The sequence below is a fragment of the Aptenodytes patagonicus genome, chromosome 16 (assembly GCF_965638725.1).
Source record: "Aptenodytes patagonicus chromosome 16, bAptPat1.pri.cur, whole genome shotgun sequence".
Classification (NCBI taxonomy): Eukaryota; Metazoa; Chordata; class Aves; order Sphenisciformes; family Spheniscidae; genus Aptenodytes; species Aptenodytes patagonicus.
In genome coordinates this window covers 7,874,398-7,896,960 of record NC_134964.1, presented here as the reverse complement: position 1 = coordinate 7,896,960, position 22,563 = coordinate 7,874,398, and the positions used below count along the sequence as shown (strand labels likewise).

The 22,563-nt window shown below is 41.5% G+C and overlaps 1 protein-coding gene and 1 long non-coding RNA gene across 2 annotated transcripts in view; both read right to left on the bottom strand.

The window, feature by feature from the left end:
• Nucleotides 1-3,140: 3,140 nt before the first annotated feature.
• ASPSCR1 (ASPSCR1 tether for SLC2A4, UBX domain containing) overlaps nt 3,141-22,563 on the bottom strand; it is a 49,277-nt gene continuing 29,854 nt past the window's right edge. The window contains 4 exon segments of the mRNA XM_076353905.1: nt 3,141-4,368; nt 4,370-4,667; nt 5,002-5,071; nt 5,786-5,837. Coding sequence (XP_076210020.1) covers nt 4,318-4,368; nt 4,370-4,667; nt 5,002-5,071; nt 5,786-5,837 — 471 coding nt within the window. The 3' untranslated portion in view covers nt 3,141-4,317.
• LOC143167956 (uncharacterized) lies at nt 12,472-16,861 on the bottom strand. The gene is made up of 3 exons (XR_012996635.1): nt 16,652-16,861; nt 16,204-16,273; nt 12,472-12,825 (listed from the first exon to the last, which is right to left on the bottom strand). It is a non-coding gene; the product is annotated as an uncharacterized LOC143167956 (long non-coding RNA).

Genomic DNA, 22,563 nt, shown 5'->3' with positions numbered 1-22,563 from the left:
CCTTGTGTAGGCTCTTTGCTGCAATTAATCATCGAAAGTCAAGTTGCTTCAAAGACTTGCAAAGTTTCCCCCTCACCCACCCTCTTCTCTAAATCTTTGTAGGACGAAAGGAAAAAGGACAGAATAACAAACAGCATGTGTGAGAATCCCACATCATGGGACAGCCTGGCCCCTCAGCCAGCAGGGGGGCCGGGGGGGGAAGCTGTGAAATAAGAAACCTTACACATGTAGGCAGGACCCACACAACTGAACTGGCTTTGTTGGGAAATACATAGCCGGCTGCACGAAAAGCAGCTGACACCAGCGTGTCTTAAGGATTGCACACTCTCTGTTGTTGGCTAGCTGTAGTCTTTATGATTAGTAATAGCGAGCAATTTTTTTCCCATTGACAGCTGTAGCAGGCGAAGGCTCAGTAGCTCACTGTACTCTCTCGGCCAAGAGCTATCAAGGTCATCACGCAGGACACCAGCCACTTGGAAACTTCAACTAAAACCACAATTTAATACACATTCTTTCTGATGACAGTACCAGCTTAAGCAGCGCCCCATCCCTCTGCACTGCAGCCTCTTTGCCAAGACAACTGTTTGTGCAGCTGTACAACGAAACCAATGAAGGAACTGACCTAGTTCAGCCTTCAGCCCCACAACCGTATGGTAAAAAAAAGGCAATAGCAAAAAAATGCAATACCACCTTTGAATGCCCCAAAACCCCAGGGGTGAGTTCAGCTACTGTAGCAGAAGTGATACTGAAACAAATCCAGCTCATCAGGTATCTGCATGTATTGTTCTGTGGCAGGGTAGGAATCCTTGCAGCAACTACCTTAGCGAAGAGGCTGCAGTTTTAAATATCGGGGCATCTTGTCCCTCTTAAAGAATGGACAAGCATGAGCAGAACTGGCTGAGGTAATGCACATCGTTAGCAATATGAAGTCTCCTAATCCTCACCCCCGTACTTAACCCATGAAACTGCCCCAGTAATGATGATATTGCTGCTTGCGTCCCTAGACTTTTCCTTCTGTTTTCCCATATCAGGTACTTGCAGGTGATAGTTACGGTGCTAGCTCTTTGTCAAAACTGGTGGAATCAAAATAGCTAAGCAAATCAGTAGTAGTTGATGTTGCCCGTGCTCTTCAAAAAACAAGACTAGCACATCTGAAAGCACACTACAACTTGCTACCAACCAGACTGCCTCTGTTTATTCTAACCCTGTGAATCAAAAACACCAGCACAAGTATATCATCACCTGTCATTAGCTGTGGCTGTTAGATGGCCCCTGATACATCCTACACAAATTCAGCAAAGCAGCTCTAGCTACAGTCTACCTCTGACTTCTGTGAAATGAATAAGCCTGACATAGCACCTGAATCAAGATACAGATAGTCCTATGGAGTGTAGGCTCAGCCCACACTTAATACACTAAAGTAATAAACTTTAAGCATTAGTTTAATATTTTTTGTTTTGCTATAGTACGCCTTTTACAGCCTGGCAAGTGCAAGAAGGGCTCGCTTTCCACAGTAAGGATTTAAAGCAGCAGCTGTACATAGTGCTCTTGCATTCCCCACTGCCAGCGGCCACACACATTCCCTGTTTATGTTTGGGTGTCATATAAGAAATCAATCAACATTTTTGCTAAAGCATTCTGCTCCCTCTACTTTGAGTCTCGTTTTTCCTCTTCCACCTTTCTTTCATGCCTCCCCCTCCCTCTGAGTTTCTTCAAAGCATTTGGGAGCATTTGGAAGTAATTAGACCTGAAGGGAAATGTTGGCCAGGCTGGGAGACAATGACAAGTGCCAGGAACCCTGGGTGCCCTTTCTAGCCACTTTGAAGTTCATTCAGATGGTACAAAGCTCTGTTTTGCTTTGTTGAAAAAAAATGGGAGGAAGGGAATGAGGCATGACAGGCCCATTGAAAAGGGAGCAGGTTCCTGTGAACTGACAGAGAAACGGAGCACTGGGGGAAGAAACATATTATCAAAGAGACCGACAAAAAGGCCTCCTATGGCCACTCTGCTTTATTACATCTACAAATTGTGCAGATGCACACGTAGTTCAGGGAACAATTGTCTATACAGGGAAAATGGAAAACATGTTATTACCGTAACACGGAACCCCAGCTGTCCAATATGAATCACTGATCCATGGAGAAGACTTCAAATAAAATACAGCGCCACGGCTACTGTGGCACTATAGAGTTCATCTCCAGTATGAGCACAATTCTAGCCAACAATATTCATCCCAGTACAACATCTGCAGGAGGCAAAGATCTGGACTAGTGCTTCCCTCTGTACGCTAACTGCACTGCAGAGAACAGCTACTCCGCTGTGGAAACATTCGGACCATAGAAGTCCGTAGATCGAAGGTCATGGGATAAGACCCTTTTACTGGATGTTTTTTTTCTCCACTGTAACTGTAATTACTGATGTTAATTATATGTAGTGAAAATAAAACACAAAGCTTGGGGCAGAAACAAACTCCACATGCATTCCATTAACAGATACCTGTGTTCTTTGTTAACAAGTTTCTGGCAACTGAAAACAAGACAAGTGCAGCAGACCAAGAGGTTCACAGGAAAAGCCTATTTGAACTGTTTTAAGTGACCTAAGTGGTTCCTCTTCACCCACTTTCCAACCATCTATGCCCAGAATTATCAGCAGCACTAACCCCGGCCAGCAAGAAGCAGAGAGAAGTCTTGTTCTAGGCAGCACTTAACTATAGGTAAAACTGAATCGGATTGTATCTTGCTGCTAGAATTCAGGCAGCTAGACTCAAGTTATCTCTGAAGGTAGAACTGGGAAGATTCGAATTTAAAAATATGGATAGAAACAAAGTCCTTCATAGGAATTATTTCCCCCTTAATTCTCTATTCATGTTATTTGCATGCAAGAAACCTTAAATTTAACCTCTAACCTTGCTTCTGTAGTCGCGAAGACCACAAACAGGCCTTCCACTCCTCCAAAAGGTGAAACTGGCATCTGAAATAGCAATTTTCTATTTATAACTAATGTTCATACAGATTAGATCTCTCCAGGGCCACCAACAACTTCTTACACATTCTGAATAAGTTCATCAGGAAAGAGGCACAGCTGACTGCTCACTGAGCCAGCAGCCCAGAATGTTTCATCTCTTCCCACCTACAAAATAAACATAAGAGCATTAAAATACTTAACCACGTAATTTGCACTGTATCGTTTCTCAATAACATGATCTGCTTGCTGAGGGTTCTATACCCTGCTGTGCTCAGGCAACAGTTGGGTAGCATGTAGGAGCACGTCTTAGGGAGATGGAATGGTGAATACATCATAACTTTTCGGAGCAGGAAACTTCATCCTACATATTATTGACATGCATGTTAGAGCACGTTATTAACCTTTCATACCAGCTGTTAATGGGTAACCTGCACAGGTAGGTGAGATGTTATTTCGCACTTTATCCAGATAATCTTTACTTGGGAGAGAAAGTTCTACTCTTAAGTGGAATCCTTCAAGCATATGGGAAACAGGAAACAGTAAAGATACTGTTCCCCACATGATCTGCATCGGTATCCCAGTACCAGTCTAAAATAGGCCAGCCACAGCAGGGAAACACACCAACCCACTGTTTGCAGCCTTCCAGCAATCATTTCACACCTTATGCTATGCTTGCTGGAGCTGATGGCCTCACAGTACCTTCCAGAATCAAATACTAAAATTCTCATTCAGGAAGTTAACATTTGGCATTATTAGCCAGGAAATTCCATATAATTCTTCCTAGTTTTATTGCCATTAAGGGGGTTGATTGAATGTCTTCTCTCCCCCCCCCCCCCTTCTCTTTGCCACTGCATCAAAAAATGAACATTGCCAATTATTTAATTCAGGAATCCTTCTAGTTACTTCATATTTTGTATAAATTCTCATATAAAACCACACATAAGCTATTGGTTCTGAGACTAAAAACAAGGTTGCAGTTTTCTGATCAGGATAAACCAAGAAAAAATTCATAATGGAAACTTGGTTGCAATCTTAACTATGGAAAATCACTACTGTTTTGCCGTGAAGATTAAAAACAGAAAGACCAACTCAAAAAAATGAAGAGAAAGGAAAGTACTAAAACAGACTGTACCAGCAAAGGAAAAACAACAGAGGTTTAACAGATGACATGGGCCCTTGGTATGTAGAGTATCATGCCTATTAGTATTTGAACTACACTAGCACAGTTAAGAACTCAACACATTAAGCCCAGAACATAGTTAAGAGTGCTGCAAGCATATGGATTAGACATCAGACTCAACACTGCCCAGAGCCCGCATTCAGATACGTCTCCAGTGAAGGCTGAGGTTTAAGTCACAAACTGATTTGTGATTGACAAGCATTGAACCAAATGTCCTGCAAGCCTTATGTTGACATCTTGAAGAATATTGTCAACATCCAACACGTTTGGCAAGGAGGAGCCTGCTTTTCTGGGGAGTTCAGAATGAGAAGAGCTCTCCTCCGATTTCATGATACCTGGCAGCTTCAGCCATTTGGGTATTTTCCCAGGGGCCCTTCTCAACACCTGTGGAGCTTCATGCATGCTTGCTGGTTCTGGCTGCTCATTGGTCTTTTTGTCACTTTGCACTTCTGGTTCAGACAGGGATGGAACTGTTGATTCTAAAGATGACGAAGCAGAAGGAACTAATGATTTGGACAAACATCTGAGGAAGAAAATAAGCAAGTAGAATTAAGCTTCATTTTTTCATAATAGCCCCTTGTACCACCACCACCTTTAAACTTTTGAAGTCAGATTGAAAAGGCTCTTCTTTTTCATGATAAAAGCCCTAGGATTTACTTGATTTAGTCACTGAAATCCTACTTTGCAAAAAAGGACTCACAAAGCTATGAAGTCAAGTATGACAGTATGACTGTTTCAGGAGAAAATGAAGTCCTTGTTTCTTCAGAGCACATTTCTTTGTAGTAAGATGGGCTTGTTTCATGCTTCCCATCCCTGAAATACTCACCCATTTGCAACTCTATTCAGTCCCAACGTACCTGGCTACTAATAAATCAGCTGCAGAAGGGGAAACTGCGGAGCTCAGCAGGTCCGATTTCAGGTAAGAATCTGTTTAAAAATGAAACCCAAACACTTGTTTGGTAACATAGGGACATTAATCACCACAGACTCACGTAGCTCTCGGCTCAGCAAGTACCTGCTGTATACTATAGTAAATCTCCATCACCTTGCCCCAACTGACACAGGACACTTTTAAACTATGACAGTTTCTTTCACAACTCAAGGTGCCCTATTTCATCATTCAAACCTCAAGATCTTGACATTTTCTTTCAGTGCTCACTGCATCTCAGAAACTTTTCTGTGAAGCCAGAGCATGCTGTAATCTCTGGGAGAAACAGAGATTCTAAGCATAAACCAGAAGTGTCAAAGAATCAAAGATTCAGATCTGTTCTCCCATCTCCAGCCAGTCCACTACAATAGGTCTGTAAAAGTGTTTCGGTCATTTGTCTAGTTAACATTTTGAACAATGGAATTTCCTTCTACAGCGTCGTTCTTCCGTCATTCTTGTCCCCATAGTAAACAATACCTACTCCAGAGCCTAACAAATCTCATAAGAAAGGTACTATTGTTTACACTTGTGCTCAAGCTAACTGACCAAGCTAGCTCTGAAGAGCTGCAGCCATTTGGAATGGGAACATTTACCAGCATTCTTGAGGACTACATTATCTTTTGTCGGAAGAACTCTGAATGTAAGGATGTAATTCTTCTGGGTTTACTACAGGAGCTACACAGTCAGCTGAAGAAGAGAGGAAATTCACTCACCCCTGCACTCCTCAGATCCAAAATGAATGACAGCAGTTGGAAAGAGTTTAGCCTGCAGCAAAAAGGGGAAAAGAAGAGATCACTGATTGTAGATGCTTTCACAGTTCACTGTGAACATTAGAGACAGGTTAGACAGCTACGGACAAATTCACAGAGTTTAAGCTGAGGTCACTGAACCATCTATAATTCAGAAAAGGCTAAACTTGTGTAGAGCACAGGGCACTCAGAGTAGGACATGAAGCAAAATTCTATGATCTATTCTGCTACACACAGCTGACGAGACCTGTACAGCGAGTGCTCATTGCGCTGATGACCTGCCATTTGTTCTCCTCTGTCCCCATATCTCAGGCCATTATATTTCACCCACATTCTCCACTGTTGGGCAGGTAACGCGAGTATGATTAAGAATCTTCCGAGACCTGAGTGGCTGACAGTAAGAGAAGGAAAATCCAGCTATGCCCTCAGAAATCTATTCTAGGTTATCCTATTACATTTATACCCTGTCTCTAGTTGGAATTTGTCTAGTTTCAACAGCTTTCCAGGGTGTAGTCTATCCTTTATAAATCCAGCCTAAATTCCTAGTTCCTACTTGTCAGAATAATTGCCATATTCAAACATTTTTTTCATCCATTTAGCTCATTATGTGACCTAGATAACTGTAGGACTGCCTTTTTCATGTCTGCATTTATCAGTCTGATGATCTTTATTTCATGTTACTAATGATTATTTTTTATTTATATATCTACCTCCAAACCAGATAAAAATAATGAACAGAGCGTGGCCAGAACTAATTCCAACAAAACACCAGCATAAGCGATCTATGTTTTTACAACAATTCCTCTCTGACTATTATTTGAGACGTCAGTCAGCAAATCATAATTCATTTAGTGTGTGTTTTAATTACACTGTATGGCACACCTTAAAAAAACCCCCACATATAGGTCATGAAGCACTGAATCAAGTGAAAGTAAGTTAAAGTATGTAAATTTATTGAGTCTGTGATCTCGTAAGTAGTGTCTCCATATAGAAAGACCTATGATAAAAGGGTAGTGCCACAGTGCCCTGGCTGACCACATCAGTGGAAAGCAGGGAGACGCTGCCTGTCCCACTGGGAATGGCCCCAGAAAGGTATGCACCACATAGAATTTTATCTTTTCGCCTACCTCTTCAGCGCTCCACAACAACAAGCAATTTCTGGTCAAACGCATACATAAAACACACATTAAACAGAGTTCCCATTAGCTCATAATCTAAGAGAACAAACTCTTCCTTCTACAACCTAGAAGTGCAATAAAGCCAGAGTCAGCTTTTGCCACTCTACCATTAACTATCACTACACAGAGAAGAGACACTTCTGCAGGCAAAAAAAAAAAAAAGGGGGGGGGGGGGGGGGGGGGGGGAGAAAAGAAAAGTGGAAATGTCTAAAATTCTAGTCAGCAGGCCTGGTTCCTAATTTAACCTGTTTGTAAATTTACCACACTGCTTTATACATCGCTTTCCCCCATTTTAGGGTGTATACCCATCACACAGGAAGAATGAGATGGCAACTGATGTCTCTCAAGTCACTCAAATGTAATGCACCAGATAGTATCCAGCTTGCTGCAGTTCACTTGTTTTTCTCTAATTTTAAATAGCAACAAATCAAAATGATGAAGCTTCTGACAACTTATGTTGACAATGGCCATTCTCACCATCTTCTCCTTTCATTGCTTTACACTCAGTCTCTTATGTCATGGCTAAATAGCTTTATTCAGCTACCTCTGCATAAATAAATACTGAATAAAATTCAATACAAAATATGAATTATGTTCAACATACTAACACATTAAATGACATTATACTGATGAGAAGTAATTTGTCAGTAGCTCAAATAATGACCTACCAAACGAATAATTGTAAACATAAAAGAAATTGTTTTCAACTAGTCCTAAGTAATATATAGGATCAGATTCAAGCCAGTAAGAAACAGTGATTACAATGTAAAAAAATTCAACACCGTAAGAAATGAAAACATATGAACAATTAACACAAACACTGTATTTTAGAAAGAGAGAGTTAACAAAATTAAGCATGCTGATTAAAGACCTGGAAGTCAGAGGAAATGGAAGTAAAATCCTTAGCTATTGAATCCCCAGCTATTGAGTAAACATTACTTGGAAAAAATGGAGTCTTAGAAACGCTGTGCAGCCCTAACTAAAAAAAAAGCAAGCAGGGAAGCAAGCATTAAAGCAAACTAGCAAATGTTGTCATTTACCCATAATTAAAAAATGACAAAGATATTTCAACTTTGGTAGCTAATACTTCTGAAGTGAATAATAAGGAATGAAGCAGTAGAATGGGTCTAGAGAAGGAAATTCTGAGAGCTAAAATACAATTCAAGGATTAAAACAACAAAAAGTTACAATAAGAAGTTCAGAAAAAGGAAGTCCCTAAAATAATTGGTTGGGCCACCAATTATTAAGATTAAGGAATCCAATTAAAGAAGAGAATTTCAATGACTTCTTTGGATCAGTTTCATTATCAGAGAGACTTGGAGGAGAGTAACTTCATTCTCGATCTGTAACAAACTACAACATGGGTAAGACTGAGCAGCTACAGGGGCAGAAATATCCTGCAACGTCACTGCCACCGCAGAATCACTGAACGGTTGAGGTTGGAAAGAGCATCTGAAGATTGTCTAGTCCAAATCCCCCTGCTCTGAGCAGGGTCAGCTACAGCAGGTTTCTCAGGACCATGATATGCCCAGCTGGGTTCTGAATATCAACAAGGATGGAGACTCCACAACCTGCTCAGGCAACCTGTTCCAGTGTTAGACCACCTTTCAGTGGGTTTGTTGGTTTTGGGTTGTTTTTTCCCCCCCCTCCTATTTCATTGAAGTTCCTGTAATTTGTGTCCATTTCCTCTTGTCCTTTTATTGGGCACCGCTGAGAAAAGTCTGGCCCATCTTCCTTGCTGTTTCCCATCACGTTTATTATACACATTGACAAGACCCCCCCCAGAGCTTTCTCTTTTCCAGGCTTAACAACCCCAACTCTCTCTGCCTCTCCCCACGTGTCAGATGCATCAGTCCCTGAATTATCTTTTGGTCCTTCACTGGGCACCAGAGGAAGTGTAAAACTGGACTCACAGTCCCACTGGTTCAACCAAGGAACCACAAAAGCAACTGCAGGTAAGTGAGGAGGGTACCTACCTATGAAGCTTGCTCTGCCACTTATAGTGATTACAGTATGACACCACACCCTCAAAGAAACTAAAGCAGTAGAAAAACTGGTGCTGGAACTGATACATTAAAAAGCATTACATCACCATGTCCAGATGGTACATCCAAACGTTCTCAAGGGACTGCAGAGTAAGAGGTTTAAAATTATTAAGCTTTGTGCTAAAACCAGACACTGCTGCAAGCACAGGCTTGTATTTTTAAAAGGGTTTGAAGGTGATATGCAGAAGATTAATACGATATGGTGTAACCAGCTGTACCAGTAAGGATTCTGAAAGAAAAATATCATACTTTTTACCAGAAATAGCACATCAGTATAATACTACATAAAGAAAAACTAGCTGAAACAATTATTTTAAGCTTTCAGAAGGCCTTATAATAAGAGACAGGTAAAGAAACCAAATCATCATAGTGTAAAAGACGTAAGTACTGTCATAGCCAGAAACTGTACAGAAAGTGTTGATTAATGGTCTACATTTACCCTGGCAAAACAGTAACACTAAATTTCTCACCTTTACCCAATAAATAAATAGATAAAAGCAACTGCCCCTGTTCGTATCATTAATGCATACTTAGGAATTGTGCAGGGCAGGCTGCCTGCAATTCAGTTTTCTTGAACCTCTGTTGCCACCATCAGCACAGTCAGGATACTGGAATGACGGTCCTTGGACCTGATCCAGCACAGCAACTACCAGAACTCAAAGGAACCCTGATCTTCACGGGGCAGTCTGCGGATTGCTACCTAATACAGAGACTAATAAAACTGTATTAACTGGAGGCAAAATGAAACAGCTTCACCTGTCTTCCTGACTACAAACTTCAAATGAGTACGTGGTATTACAGATTTTTTTTTACATTAATCCAAAGGCTGTAGAAGACTTTGACATACAGTATGGCCTACATCATGTTAGACTGAAGCAGGAGACATTCATCAGTCTACTCCAAGTCTCAGCTCCTGCTAAAGTGGCCAGGCATCTTCACATCCTTGAACTGACATTTTAGCAGAAATCATTATTTATTAGGTCTTTTAACATTTCATTCCTCAATCAACAGGGCCTAAAGGTTGCCTGCTCCAGTCACAAAGACGGCTCTCCATAAACTTTTTTAATTAAAAAGTACCAGACACGGTTTAGAAACCCCAGAGAAAACTCTTGCGAGAGCTTTGATGTTTCCGCTGCATTCGTCTGAAGGGATCCCTCTATTTAGGAAATGGGTGCCTTAAAAAGGCCCCCCCCAACACACATACACTCAAGCCCTTTTACACACAACATCCTTTTCATGCCAGCTGCAAGTTGGAAAATGAGGTTTTTGTAGCGTGTTAGTGTTGGAATTTTTTAATAACCTCCCCTCTCTTTTTTTCCCCTCCCGACCAATTATCTTGGTAAATAATTAACATTCTGAAGGAGATAAGTAAGCACAGCATCTCGGAGCTCAAAGCCCTTTAGTTCAAAGCCCTGCCCTTTTCTCTTCGTTTCCCTGCTGCCGCCACCGAAACTTCCTTGTCAATCAAGCTCTGGGCACACACATCAAAGCTTCATGTGGGAATGGCCCCAAGGGGTCAGAGAAAATTCATGGCAGGGCCTGCATGAGGCACAAAGAGAAAAAGAGAGAGAGAAACACAGACTAAGAGCTAGACAGGCACACTCAACCACGCAAACAGACAGACAGAATGTGCCCCAATAGAAACCTCTACCCTATTTACTCACAGGTTGACAAATAACCATAGTTCTAAGTCTCAGGATCCACCTCCACAACCATTTCCCACTGCTGGCAAAACATCAGTCCAAATGTTTCAGTTCAAAATCTTTTAATTGAAGAAACTTAAAGGAACTAGACAGCAGCTCACAAGTATACAGAATGCAACCTCCTTCCCATGGCTCATTTCCCTGCATCCCTATCCCTTCCTAGGGGTCAGCCAACACAGAGCCCCCTCTTGTCAAATTTACATCCAATAAGTTCTTTTTCTTCAATTCAGATAGACTGTTGGCTCATTCATACAACCCTTTGCCTAGCTTCCTTTGTGCAGAATTCTCAGGTACCATCCCAATTTCAGCATTTGCTGATGGTTCAGTACGGAAGGCAGCTAGCTACATCTCACTGATCACCCCAGGAATTCTCCAGCCAGTCACTGGCAGGACATAATGCTGTCTGAGATTTTTTTGTAACACAAAATTATTTAAATCAGCACCAATTTCACAGAAAAAAAAAAAGCAGCCAGTGGAATGATCCCACTGGCCAAGGAATGTCTTGGCATAAAGATGAGAAGGCTTTAGTAGCTGCAGTCCAGGAAAACAGTCAAACTCAAAGATGGAGCCTTTAGTATTCTCTTAACACTGCTGAGAACGCAAGGATCAAATACTGAGCAGACCATTACCTGAAAACTATATTCTCAAGTCAGCTGGTATTTCCTCATTTGCAGTTGTTCTAAGGCATATATCAATGTCTCTAGAACAACAACTCTGCAGTTCTTAACCTCACTGCGTAGGATTCTTATAAGAATATCTGTGAAACAAAACAGATTTAGAAATCTCTCAGAGTCACACTGAGCCTGTCAGATTGACCAAAAGAATCACAGGCTGCTTGAAACAAATATTAAAAAAACTCCATTCAGTTATATGCAAAGAATTACTACCATATGAATGAGTCAAAAGCTAGTTACTATACTCAGATATCCAGCATTTCTCTTCCTTGCTGCTTTGATTTCCAGCCAAAGATACAATGCCATTCTGACTGGGAAAATAGATGCTGTTAATCTATCGAATTATAATGTTCAAATCACACTGTGCAAGGCATATTTACAAGATACAGTTAGATTCTTATTTTTATTGCAACAGCACCTAGAAATCCAATTGAAAACGGTGTCCCATTGTGCAATTACATATATGTAACGAGCAGCAACATGCAATATAAATAAAAATGTAAGAAAGTATGATGTTTTGGGGTTTTTGGTTTGTTGGCCTTTTTTTTGGTACAGATGAAAAACTGAGGCCTAAAGAGATTAAATAACTTATTCAAGGTCACACAGGATGGCAGTAGCAGAAACGAGAACTAAGTATGTAAGTCTCCAGAGTCCCATCCAAGGCCTTAATCACAGGACAGCTTTCTTCTGAAAGGATCAGAAAGTCACTGATGAGGCAAGAAGTGGAGGAAGCCAGTGTCCTGCTTACTGTCCTCCCCATTTAAGGAGCATCATTCCAAACTCCTCAGATTTTAAAAAGATCTAAATAACACAGCTTCATCAATTTACTTAGTTACAGTTGCAGAAGTTTAAATGAACGCTTTCCATTTCTGAAATCTGAAGACCAGCCTGTTACTCATAAAGCCACATTTAGTCTGAAACTGTGTAGCTAAGTAACTAAAAGTTTTATTTCAGACACGCAGTTACTCAGACACCATAGTGGTGAGCGTGGTTTATGACAGCAGGGCATCCTGGCTGTAGAGTGGTATACTGGGGCTACTGCATCTTGCATTCCATGATAAAAATATCTAGAACAACATTCCCCTGTGAATCCAGCTGTGATACACAAGAAAAACATTTCTGCTTTGTTTTACTGCATGTTTTAGTAACTTGTTCTCTAGAGCACAGAAAAGATTTCAGGCAGAACCCTCTCCAAATAACGTCTCAATACTTCCTCCTTCACTAAGTATCTCCAGACATACACATTCAAAAAATCCTACAACAGAGTATTGCAAAATACGTACATTATTACCATGCAGTTATTCTGTTCACTGACAAGAGTGATGCTTTCAGACCAGGCAGAGAGTGCTGTCTAAGGGGAACTTGCAGCTGCCAGAATGAGAAGCATTCTTTCCGTTACATGATCTGAAAAGATTAGAGTGCCACAGGTCTGCTGTTAGTTTGATGTTAAAAGATGAATAAGAAAATAAGCACTTCAAAGGAACACGCGCATGGAAGGAGAAACCCAAGCTACCAACATGAAATACTGCATAGTACACACACCCCAAACACATAAACTAGCTCTTGGAAAATTCAACCGGAAAGCCGGTGGATCAAAAGCTTCTCCAGCAAGACTGCAAAGCATCGCTGAAACAGAAATAAACACTACAGTCATGGTGAAAGGGGCAAACTGACTAAGTGGTTCGTGTTTATAACCTGAGAACAAAGCTGCTCAATGTGGACTGCAACTGCCAAAGAAGATGGATATTCTGCAGCCGATGCGGAGGAGGTCTGATCCAGCTAGAGCAGGGGACCTTTAAAATTCATAAGGCAAAGATAAGATTTGAAAGCACTATTTTGAGAAGGCTACTTAAGAAGGAATCCAGGTATAAAGAGCATTCATTGAGCCCTTGAGCCGAGATCAGAAAGATCTGGCCTCCGAAACTGACAGTAGGAGAGAGAACATTTTTGGCAGAATTTCCACTCTAAACTCAGTCATACAAGGCAGGCCCTCAGCCGGACTGAAGTGCCTAACCTCACTCGAAGTCAGCATAGGCAGCAAGCATGGACAGCCTTTGCAAGCACAGTTAACAGACCTCGCAAAACAAACAGGAGGTAAGATTGCTACCAAAATCTAGTCAGATGAGAAAATCCCAAACAGGTAAGTAAAGGGCTAAGACTTCATACAGGAACACGAATGCCATCTTCTGGGCTGGATGAATTTCGTTATTAATTGCCATTTTCTTTGCTAATGAGCGGAATAACTGCAAGGGCTGCCACTGGAAATACCTCCAACGGACTGACTCTGATGAAGTTTTTTTTTTTCTGAAATTGCATTCAGACTCTTGTCAAAAGCAGAGAAGGCTTCACACTGCTCAATTTGTAGTCGGCTTCACTGAACAAGCGTGCCAGATGTATTGCCCGAACTGGCATTAACAAATAGGATATGGAAACAGAACCAAAGGCAAAGAAAGGAACAAACAGCTCCTCTGGATTTCTGCCCCACGGTACATGCCAGAGGAAACACTCGGTGCACTCTAAGATCTGATTAGACGATCTAAATATTTATGTGGAAGCCTGTGGACTCCTTTAGCTCCTCCGAAGACAGATGATGGCCTTCTGCCCTCTTTGCTGCCTTGACTTTTCCCGTGCCTGGTATTCTTAGCTTCTGCTAACTCTTTCCTAGTATTAACTCAGCAATCAATGATTTTTTCCACTAATGCACCCCAGATAGGCACTACACAAGTGCCCGTTTCTGGGAGGAGAAAAGAAGGGAAGAAGCAACTCTGAAAAGCTCAGCTAGCCTAGAAAAACACAAACAAGCAACTAGAGCTATAAGGAACCCAAAGCCAAGTGCTACAAAAGGGAAGCCTGCAGTTGATCAGTTCTGGAGAGCAGAACATTATAAAACACTTCAAGGGACATGAGGATAAGGCAGCCAGCAAAAACAGCAATAACAAAAAATCAAAGCAATGCCTTGAAGTCTTTATGGGTTCCAAAAACTCCACGTTGCTGCCAATCTGTGTGCTCACTATACTGTAAATACACACATATTTTTGGAGAATTCACTTCAGACAGTTCTTTCAGCCCAAGTATCTTGGCAAACAAGTTGACAATATTTGTCTTTTTTCCCAGTTTTGCTCGCAGCCTAAAGGTTCTCCCTTCATTGTAAGCAATCAGATTTAATGAATGTGATTCCAATCTTATCAGCTTGAATGGAGTGAGAGGGTGGAGAGAGAGCAGAAGTGTTGATAATATGGTACTCCACCATCTGCAGTGACTCCTGTTATTGGCTTCAGCACAAATTTCAGTCATTTATAAATATTTGAATGCTCAAATGTGCTCACATTACTGCCTCAGACACCATCCGCTACTTCTTACAGACAGCACCAAGGCAGTCTATAGAGTGGAGGATAACCTACTGCTAACTTAAGACCTGGGAAAGCTAGGTGCAACTCCGTGATTCATGTCTGACATTGGACAAGCAATCCCAAACCACCAACTCCCAGTCACATCACAGAAGCAGCAACTCTACCCTAGCGGAGGGTGGGGTTGCGATACCATCAGAAATCATGCAGTCTCCATGACAATAAGTTCCTAAAACATCCAGGCTGGCAGCGGTCAACGTCCAGAACACTCTGTGCTTGGGCTCAAGCAGGCTCTGCCTCTGACAGTCTCATCAAAGACTGTAAGTTTCTAGAAAATCCTTTTGAAGTTCATCAAGAGAATTCCCATACCCTTGGAGGATGCTGCTAGAATTCGCTATGTACCAAGGCATTTCTCAAAGAAAAGAAAACAGAAGGCAATTAAGTAGCCTATGACTAAACTGAAGAGAATAAGTAATTGGATGCTTTTTTTTTGCCACCGTCCTACTTAAAAGTAATAATAACAGCCCACTTATGTTTAGACATAACAGCATCATGTATTTTGAAAATATTTTGAGACATGAGGCAACCTAGAAAACCAAGAATGGACTGTGCAGAAGCCATAAGCCAAACTCTACTCCTTTACTCTTTGGTTTTCTTAACTATTTCTCATTTTCTGTTTCTCAAGAGTTTAAGGATCCTATTTGGGGAACAAGAATCTAAGAAGTCCCTGAGAGCAAAAGGAGAATAAACTATGTTAAAAAAAAATGGAAAACCATTTATGGAACAGGGTAATTAGACAAAATCTCATGTTTGAAAGTCAGGAATTCTAAGGCTCATACAATTTCAATTATAGCTCACAGTTATGACTGAGATAATTAGATTTCAGTGCAATTTTCCTTATGATCGCCTTTGCTTCCTCTGAAAGTCACTTCATTCCTGAAATGAATATACACTCCAGAGGTGTTCTACGAAGCTCCTACAGTCTACCTCTATTTTGGTATGTTATCTTCTGCTTAGGTAAGATGTGTACAAAAGAGTGAACAGCCTCATAATATGAAAGTTAGATGTTGAAAAAATCCAGAATGGCTAGATACAACATGGTAGTACCTGCTTTGGAAGACCTGTTTTGAAGAGAAACGTAGGTTTCTAGTCATCTAAGAAATATCCCATTAAAATCAAATATCAGGTTATGTGCAGGCATCTTTGCAAGGGAACCACATCAGGTGCAAAGCATTCCAGCAGGCTATTGCTAGCACTACTGACATAGAGCACCCGAAGCGAAAGCTGTGAATTTTAGCGGTTACATGATAGAACCTGACAACCTTAAAAAGCTGTACTACTGATAAAGACATCCTCCCTCCCCAACCTTTCACACATCTTCCAAAAAAAAGATACCACAGAAAAGCTTGAGAAATTAGGTGTTCAGTTACTTTACCCGTGCTCCCTTTTCCCTACAACGTCCGGAAGAACCGCACGCTCCACAGCACTTCATTCACGTTTGCATCCTATGTACCAAAACACAGCATTATTCCAGAACGAGCTCTCACACTACGGAGATGCTGAGTACTGCAAGGTCACCTTAACATAAAAGCTCCTCTTCCCCCAGCCCAAAAGCCACACATTTTACGAAATACCTTAACCACATGCCTTCTATCTTTACAGAGCAGCTCTGTCTTTTCATCTCTTTCCTTCCAGATAATGGGAACGGAACGGGAGCTCTGACTAAAGTACAAAAGGTTTCCCTTCCACAGACCACACGATGCCTGAAAGGGGCAAAGTCTTCACCTAACCCACCCATACAGAGCCTAACCCCACCCAGTGCAGGACCAGGCGCCACAGCCTGCTCTGCAGCCCTCAGCCCTGCAGCGAGTGTGGATACTGACCCGCACAAACTTCTTCCCAGAATGAAGATTTCATAGTTTGGAAGGCAATACTAGAGAGCAAGTGAGCAGTGAGCAAGTCCTGTCCCCAGCGCTGCCCCACCTGGCCCAACACCAGAAATACCACCTCTCTCGCTCCTGGTCTGGGCCAGTGTCATTTTTACTGAGAGCACTGAGGCTCAGGCAAAGCAGCCCGATTAGTAACAGCCGCCTATAAAAAGGGCATCCAACAATAACACAGTTGCCAGGGACACGAAAGCCAGAGCAACTTCCGCACCCATTTCTTTCCAGAGAAGAAAGCCCCCTTCAGCCCCTGCCAAGCACTCAGATCTGCAGCAGCAGAAGGGAGAGCCTATCCAAGCAGAAGACATTACGGCGTGGGGCCTTCACTGATTCAAGGCGAAAGTTAAAGATGAAAAAGGATTTACACTGGTAACGGGGAGCAAAGCTTCATCCAGAATCAGCCGACCTAAACTGGGATAAGGCACCATCCTAGTAAGTTAGAGCACTGTGGTCTCTGACAAGCAGTACGGGTAACCAGAATGGTATGACAAGTTCTCAGCAGGAATTGTTTCTTCCTGTTTGATGCTTCATCCAAATAAAATGTTTATAAACACACGGAATCATTCCTGCCATAACAGACCATGACCTGAAAGGGCTGAAGGGCCCCCGGCAAGGGACACAGGCTACAGGGCCGCTGGCATTAAACACAGCTCTTCCAGTCTGCAAACCCGTTTTACAAAATGGCCATTTTATACCCAGCTGCATCAAACAACTTCAAGGCTTTAACGCACATGCTTGTGTGCCCTTCCCCCAGCACACATTCCTGGCAGCGCAGAACCCATTGCTCCAAAATCTAAAACTCTAAATAGACAGTGGAAACCAACCCTGTCCAGGCACACGTTTCTTTCTGCTCCCTCTCTTCATCCCGTTTTATTCTTCCAAGTTGCCTCAGCCTTCTCCCTTCTCACACCTCACCCTGAACATACATTAATTTCTTTGCTCCTCAAACAAATCGATTCCTCTGCTGTTTCTTGCCTATCCAGTGACACGTCTTCCCTTATTGCTAAATCTCTACTCTGCTCACCTCATTAGAGCAGTGTTGCTAGCCTCAAGCATTTGGGTCAAATCATGCACTCATTTCCAATGCCCTAAGGCCCTGCAGTCAAGGCTAAAGCCTCCCTGAATATAATTTGATTAACACACTTTTTTTTTTTTTTTAAGAAAAAAAACTTGATTACAAAATGCTCTGGCCTGCTCCTTTCACCATTAACTCATTTTTGCAAGTCAGCTGTGATGAACTGGATGGGCTTTCCTAATTCCAGGGATAAACTTTTGAAAACAATAGCATTTTGAAATGTCACACTGAATGTGCATGGTGAAAAAAATAGAAAGTTAAATACCTATAGCTGCATACACATTTCCAACCATCTGAGGTTTCTGCACCAGGTGGGCTACGGGTACAGGCTTCACTACAAGTATAAAGTTTGCAAAGTTTATATACTCAACTGCAGAAGGAGAAAAAATACAAAACTCAAAAGTGAGTTCTTTAAACTCACCATGAACTTTAGCAAGGTCTCCTGCAGAAAAAGTTTGCTTGGGTCCATTGTCATAACTGCATCAGCAAACTCTTGTAGAGTGTGAGCGACGTGAGCAAAACCTTTACTTTCACAATGTTGCAGGCACGCATCCCCTTCCAGCTAAAACCATACCCCTGAAAAGGTTACTTTCTTCAGCCCATCACTACCACCCATTGCAAGATATTAACAACCACTTGGATTTGCATGTTATGAGACTCTAATCCACTTCAGCCAAGAGACCTGAGCCTGCAAATGTCCGTTATTTAAACTGTTTATATTTATCCAACTCATGTAGAATGAAATAAATAGTAGCCCAGGTGACAGATGTGAGAATAACTGGGGCAGCAGTCTTCAGCTGACCCAGCTGTAACCAGCAGCTATGCATCCACTGTCTAAATTACTCAGATAAAGTTCCTTTAAAATGAAAAAACATCCACCTTAGGGTTTTCAGCAGAAATGTCTCGAGAAATAATAAAAATTAGTATGCAGAAAAGAAAAGCTTCTACAGGACACCTGGTTAGAAGGAGTTTGCAATGCCCTTATTGTTTCACATACTCATCTTTCATTACCTGTATGTGTCACATCATCACTTGCACTGTATAGAAGAACACACCATCTCATAAACAAGTTGCTTATACTTTGTGTCTTTTTTTCCAGACATGAAATGCTACACAGGATGTCACATAGTAAAGGAAAATCTAACAAATTCCACTGATATTATCAACTGTTTTCTCCAGAACTCCAAGGCTCACACAGTCTGTATCTTTTTTTCTTTTTTTCCCTTAAAATTGGGAGAATTATATACAAAATAGTTCTATTAATGAAATCATAAAGCTGAAAAAAAAAAACCTTAAACACCTAACAGGCAGTAAAGCTACAAAGGCTTAATTATTCCAGGATATTCAAAGAAACAAGTCACATATACCAGTTTAAATCCTCTGCTATACATGAAATTTTGTGTACTGTTTCATGCGTATCAGTCCATTATTATTCAATCTACAGGGTTAGCTGAGTCAATATAGGAATTGCTGTTGGGTCAGGTTGCCAAGGTAGCCTGGTCAGTCCACCTCCAGCAATACACAAGGACATAAGAACAACTGTATGCAGGTCCATTCAGTCCAGCCAGTATCCCGTCTCTAACAGTGAACAAAAATCAGATGCACAGAAAAAGAGTATCCTTGCTCTTTGCTTATACGTGATACTTTCCCCTAATACTATTAGCTAGCAATGATTTTCAGTTCAGAAGCTTCCTGAGATGGTTTCTATGTATTGAGAGACTCTTAGTAGGTATCTTCCTTGAACTTGTCCAAATTTCTCTTGAACCAGTATATACTTTTAGTATATAGCACCCTGTGACAAGGAATGCCACACTTCAGTTTTCTGTTGCATGAACAACTACCTTCTTCCGTCTATTCCAGCTCCTACTCGCCTCACTTGATGCCACTCACTCTTGCACTGGAGAGAGTAAGAAATCAACCCCTTCCAGCTTCTCCTTGATATGTTATTTCTTTCCCAGTCACGTCTTTTGCAGACTGACAAGTCCTAGCCTACTTAGTCTTTCTTTATGCAGGAGCCATTCCAGACCTCTGATGATCCTCATTCCCCTTCTCTGCACCTTTACCAGTTCCTTTTTAAGGTGAGAGACCAGATCTGCACACATTATCCAAGATGCGAGCAAACCCTGGTTTCATACAATGACACAGTGATGTTCTTTATTTTGTTATCTATTTTGTTCTGAATACTTTGGATTTTGGGATGGAGGTTGTTTTGGGTTTGACTACTATTCAGTAATGAGCTGATGAATTCATCACCTTAAGTCTTTGTTCCAGAGCAGTAACAATCAACCCAAGAGCTCACTGAGATGCATATGAAGTTCAAATTATTTTTCCCTGCACATGCATCACTACATTTACCTACACTGAGCCAGCTGGTTAAGAAGAAAATGCCAAGTCACGCAACTGTTAAGTAATGTGATGATAATCTCTTCGTAATGTCACGTTACAATCCCTAAAAAGATTTTAAGCATGAGATTTTTACTTGCTTTCCACATTTTGCAAATTGTAATGATTCTGTATACTTAGATTATGCTTAAAAATCCATTTTTCTTTAATTATACCCAAATTCTCAACACAACCACTTCCTAATTACAGTTTAATTAGACTACACTGTGATTACATGTTGCATGCAAAAAAAAAAAATCTTAAATGAACTTTGGATTTGCCACCCTTTATCTTAATTAGATGTTATTCTTTTATGTTGACACAGAGGAAGTGAGAAATGAGGAAAATCATTCCTTAAAACAGTCAATTTGCAGGAGAATTTTCAGCTTTTGAGCACCGTATCTTGAACAGTCACAGTTTTGTACTAACACCAAGGCTTTGCACCTTTGCCATGTGACAGAGAAAGCACTTCAATCTCAGGAAAGCCACTACAAACTGAAGATGCTTGACACTAAAATTGACCAGGTTCTTCATCAAGTTGTGATTTCTAAGGGATTCTAAAAGACCGTGCTGTAAGGCACCGCTAAGTCTTTACAGAGCACTAATTTAACACATTTTTATATGTTTCAGGGAGCTGCCGCGAGGAATGAATTCCACAGTAAATGTCACAACTAGGAAGCTGGGAAATTGCCACACATGTAACAAGCACAAGTAATGGTGCCAGGTACGGAACAAAGGCTTTAACACAGCAAATTAAACAAAATTCCTGCCATAAGTTTCTGATTCAAAGACAGAGAGATGTAATTATTTCTGTGGTGTTTCACTGAACAAGTTATGTTTCAGAAGACATCCAGAGAAACATTAGATGTATGCTGAAAAAGAGAAAACAAAAGAACAGTGCTGCGGGGGGGAGAGGCAGGCAGGGGATAAACATAGGTAAGCAGAGGATTTTGAACTTTATTTAAAAGATAGACCAAAGCTAACAACAGAGACCGGAGACAACATCAGCGGCTGGATGAATAGGAGGCAGATATAGGCCAGCAAAGAGGATGCTGCATTCAAGTTTACTGAAAAGCCAGAGAAACCTCATTTTCTTTGTGGAATGAGTATGGAATGCAAAGGATTTAGAAGCTAACTAGAAAAGAGGAAGAGAATGGTCACAGGAGACTTCAAGATGGTAAAGTGCTGTGGTTTAACCCCAGCTGGCAACTAAGCCCCACACAGCCGCTCGCTCACTCCCCCCCCGAGGGAAGGGAGAGAGAATCGGAAGGATAAAAGTGAGAAAACTCGTGGGCTGAGATAAAGACAGTTTAATAGGTAAAGCAAAAGCCACAGACGCAAGCAAAGCAAAACAAGGAATCCATTCACTCCTTCCCACCGGCAGGCAGGTGTTCAGCCATCCCCAGGAAAGCAGGGCTCCATCACGCCTAACGGTGACTTGGGAAGACAAACGCCATCACTCCAAACATCCCCCCCTTCCTTCTTCTTCCCCCAGCTTTATGTACTGAGCATGACGTCATATGGTATGGAATATCCCTTGGGTCAGTTGGGGCCAGCTGTCCCGGCTGTGTCCCCTCTCCCAGCTTCTTGTGCACCCCCAGCTCGCTGGTGGGATGAGAAGCAGAAAAGGCCTTGACTCTGTGTCAGCACTGCTCAGCAATAACTAAAAGATCCCTGTGTTATCAACACTGTTCCCAGCACAAATCCAAAACATAGCCCCATACCAGCTACTGTGAAGAAAATTAACTCTATCTCAGCCAAAACCAGCACATAAGGACAGGCACGTCAGCAGACAGGGTATTTTCCAACAATGACAGAAAACAATGGAAGAAAGCAGCGTCAGAAAGGCAAGTACCTTGGATTCGAAGGAGCAACAAAACTTCCAAGGAAAAATGAACTGAGAATAGGAAAAAGGTTCATTAAAGAGGCAGATTTTGAGTCTTCAGCATCTAGGATGTACTTAAAGCAAAAAAAAGCCCATCTTAAAGAAAAAATAAATAGTGCCAAAACTTGAAGTCCATGAGATTCTAGAGGAAAACGTGGCATGCAAGGTGGGGGAGAATATCACTTCCTACAGAGACACTGAAAAGCAAGCAGTATATTTTGTAGAGACACAAGTCTGAAGGCTGAGACAGCAAATCTGGGAACACATCCCAACCAAATCTTAGAAAAAGACAGAAAAACACCCATTTTACGCAGGAGATCTCTGTTGGTGAGAGCTGCAGAGAGACCATGCTTTGGAATGATGAAAAAAGCTTTCCAAAAAGCATGTTAGAAATATGTGTAAAGGAACTCTAGGTGAGGGATGTGCTCAGACATGACAGCTTAGGACCGAAAAAAAGAAAGGGGGGGAAAAAAAAAAAAGAGGAAGGGGGGGGGGGAAGAGAGACAGAGA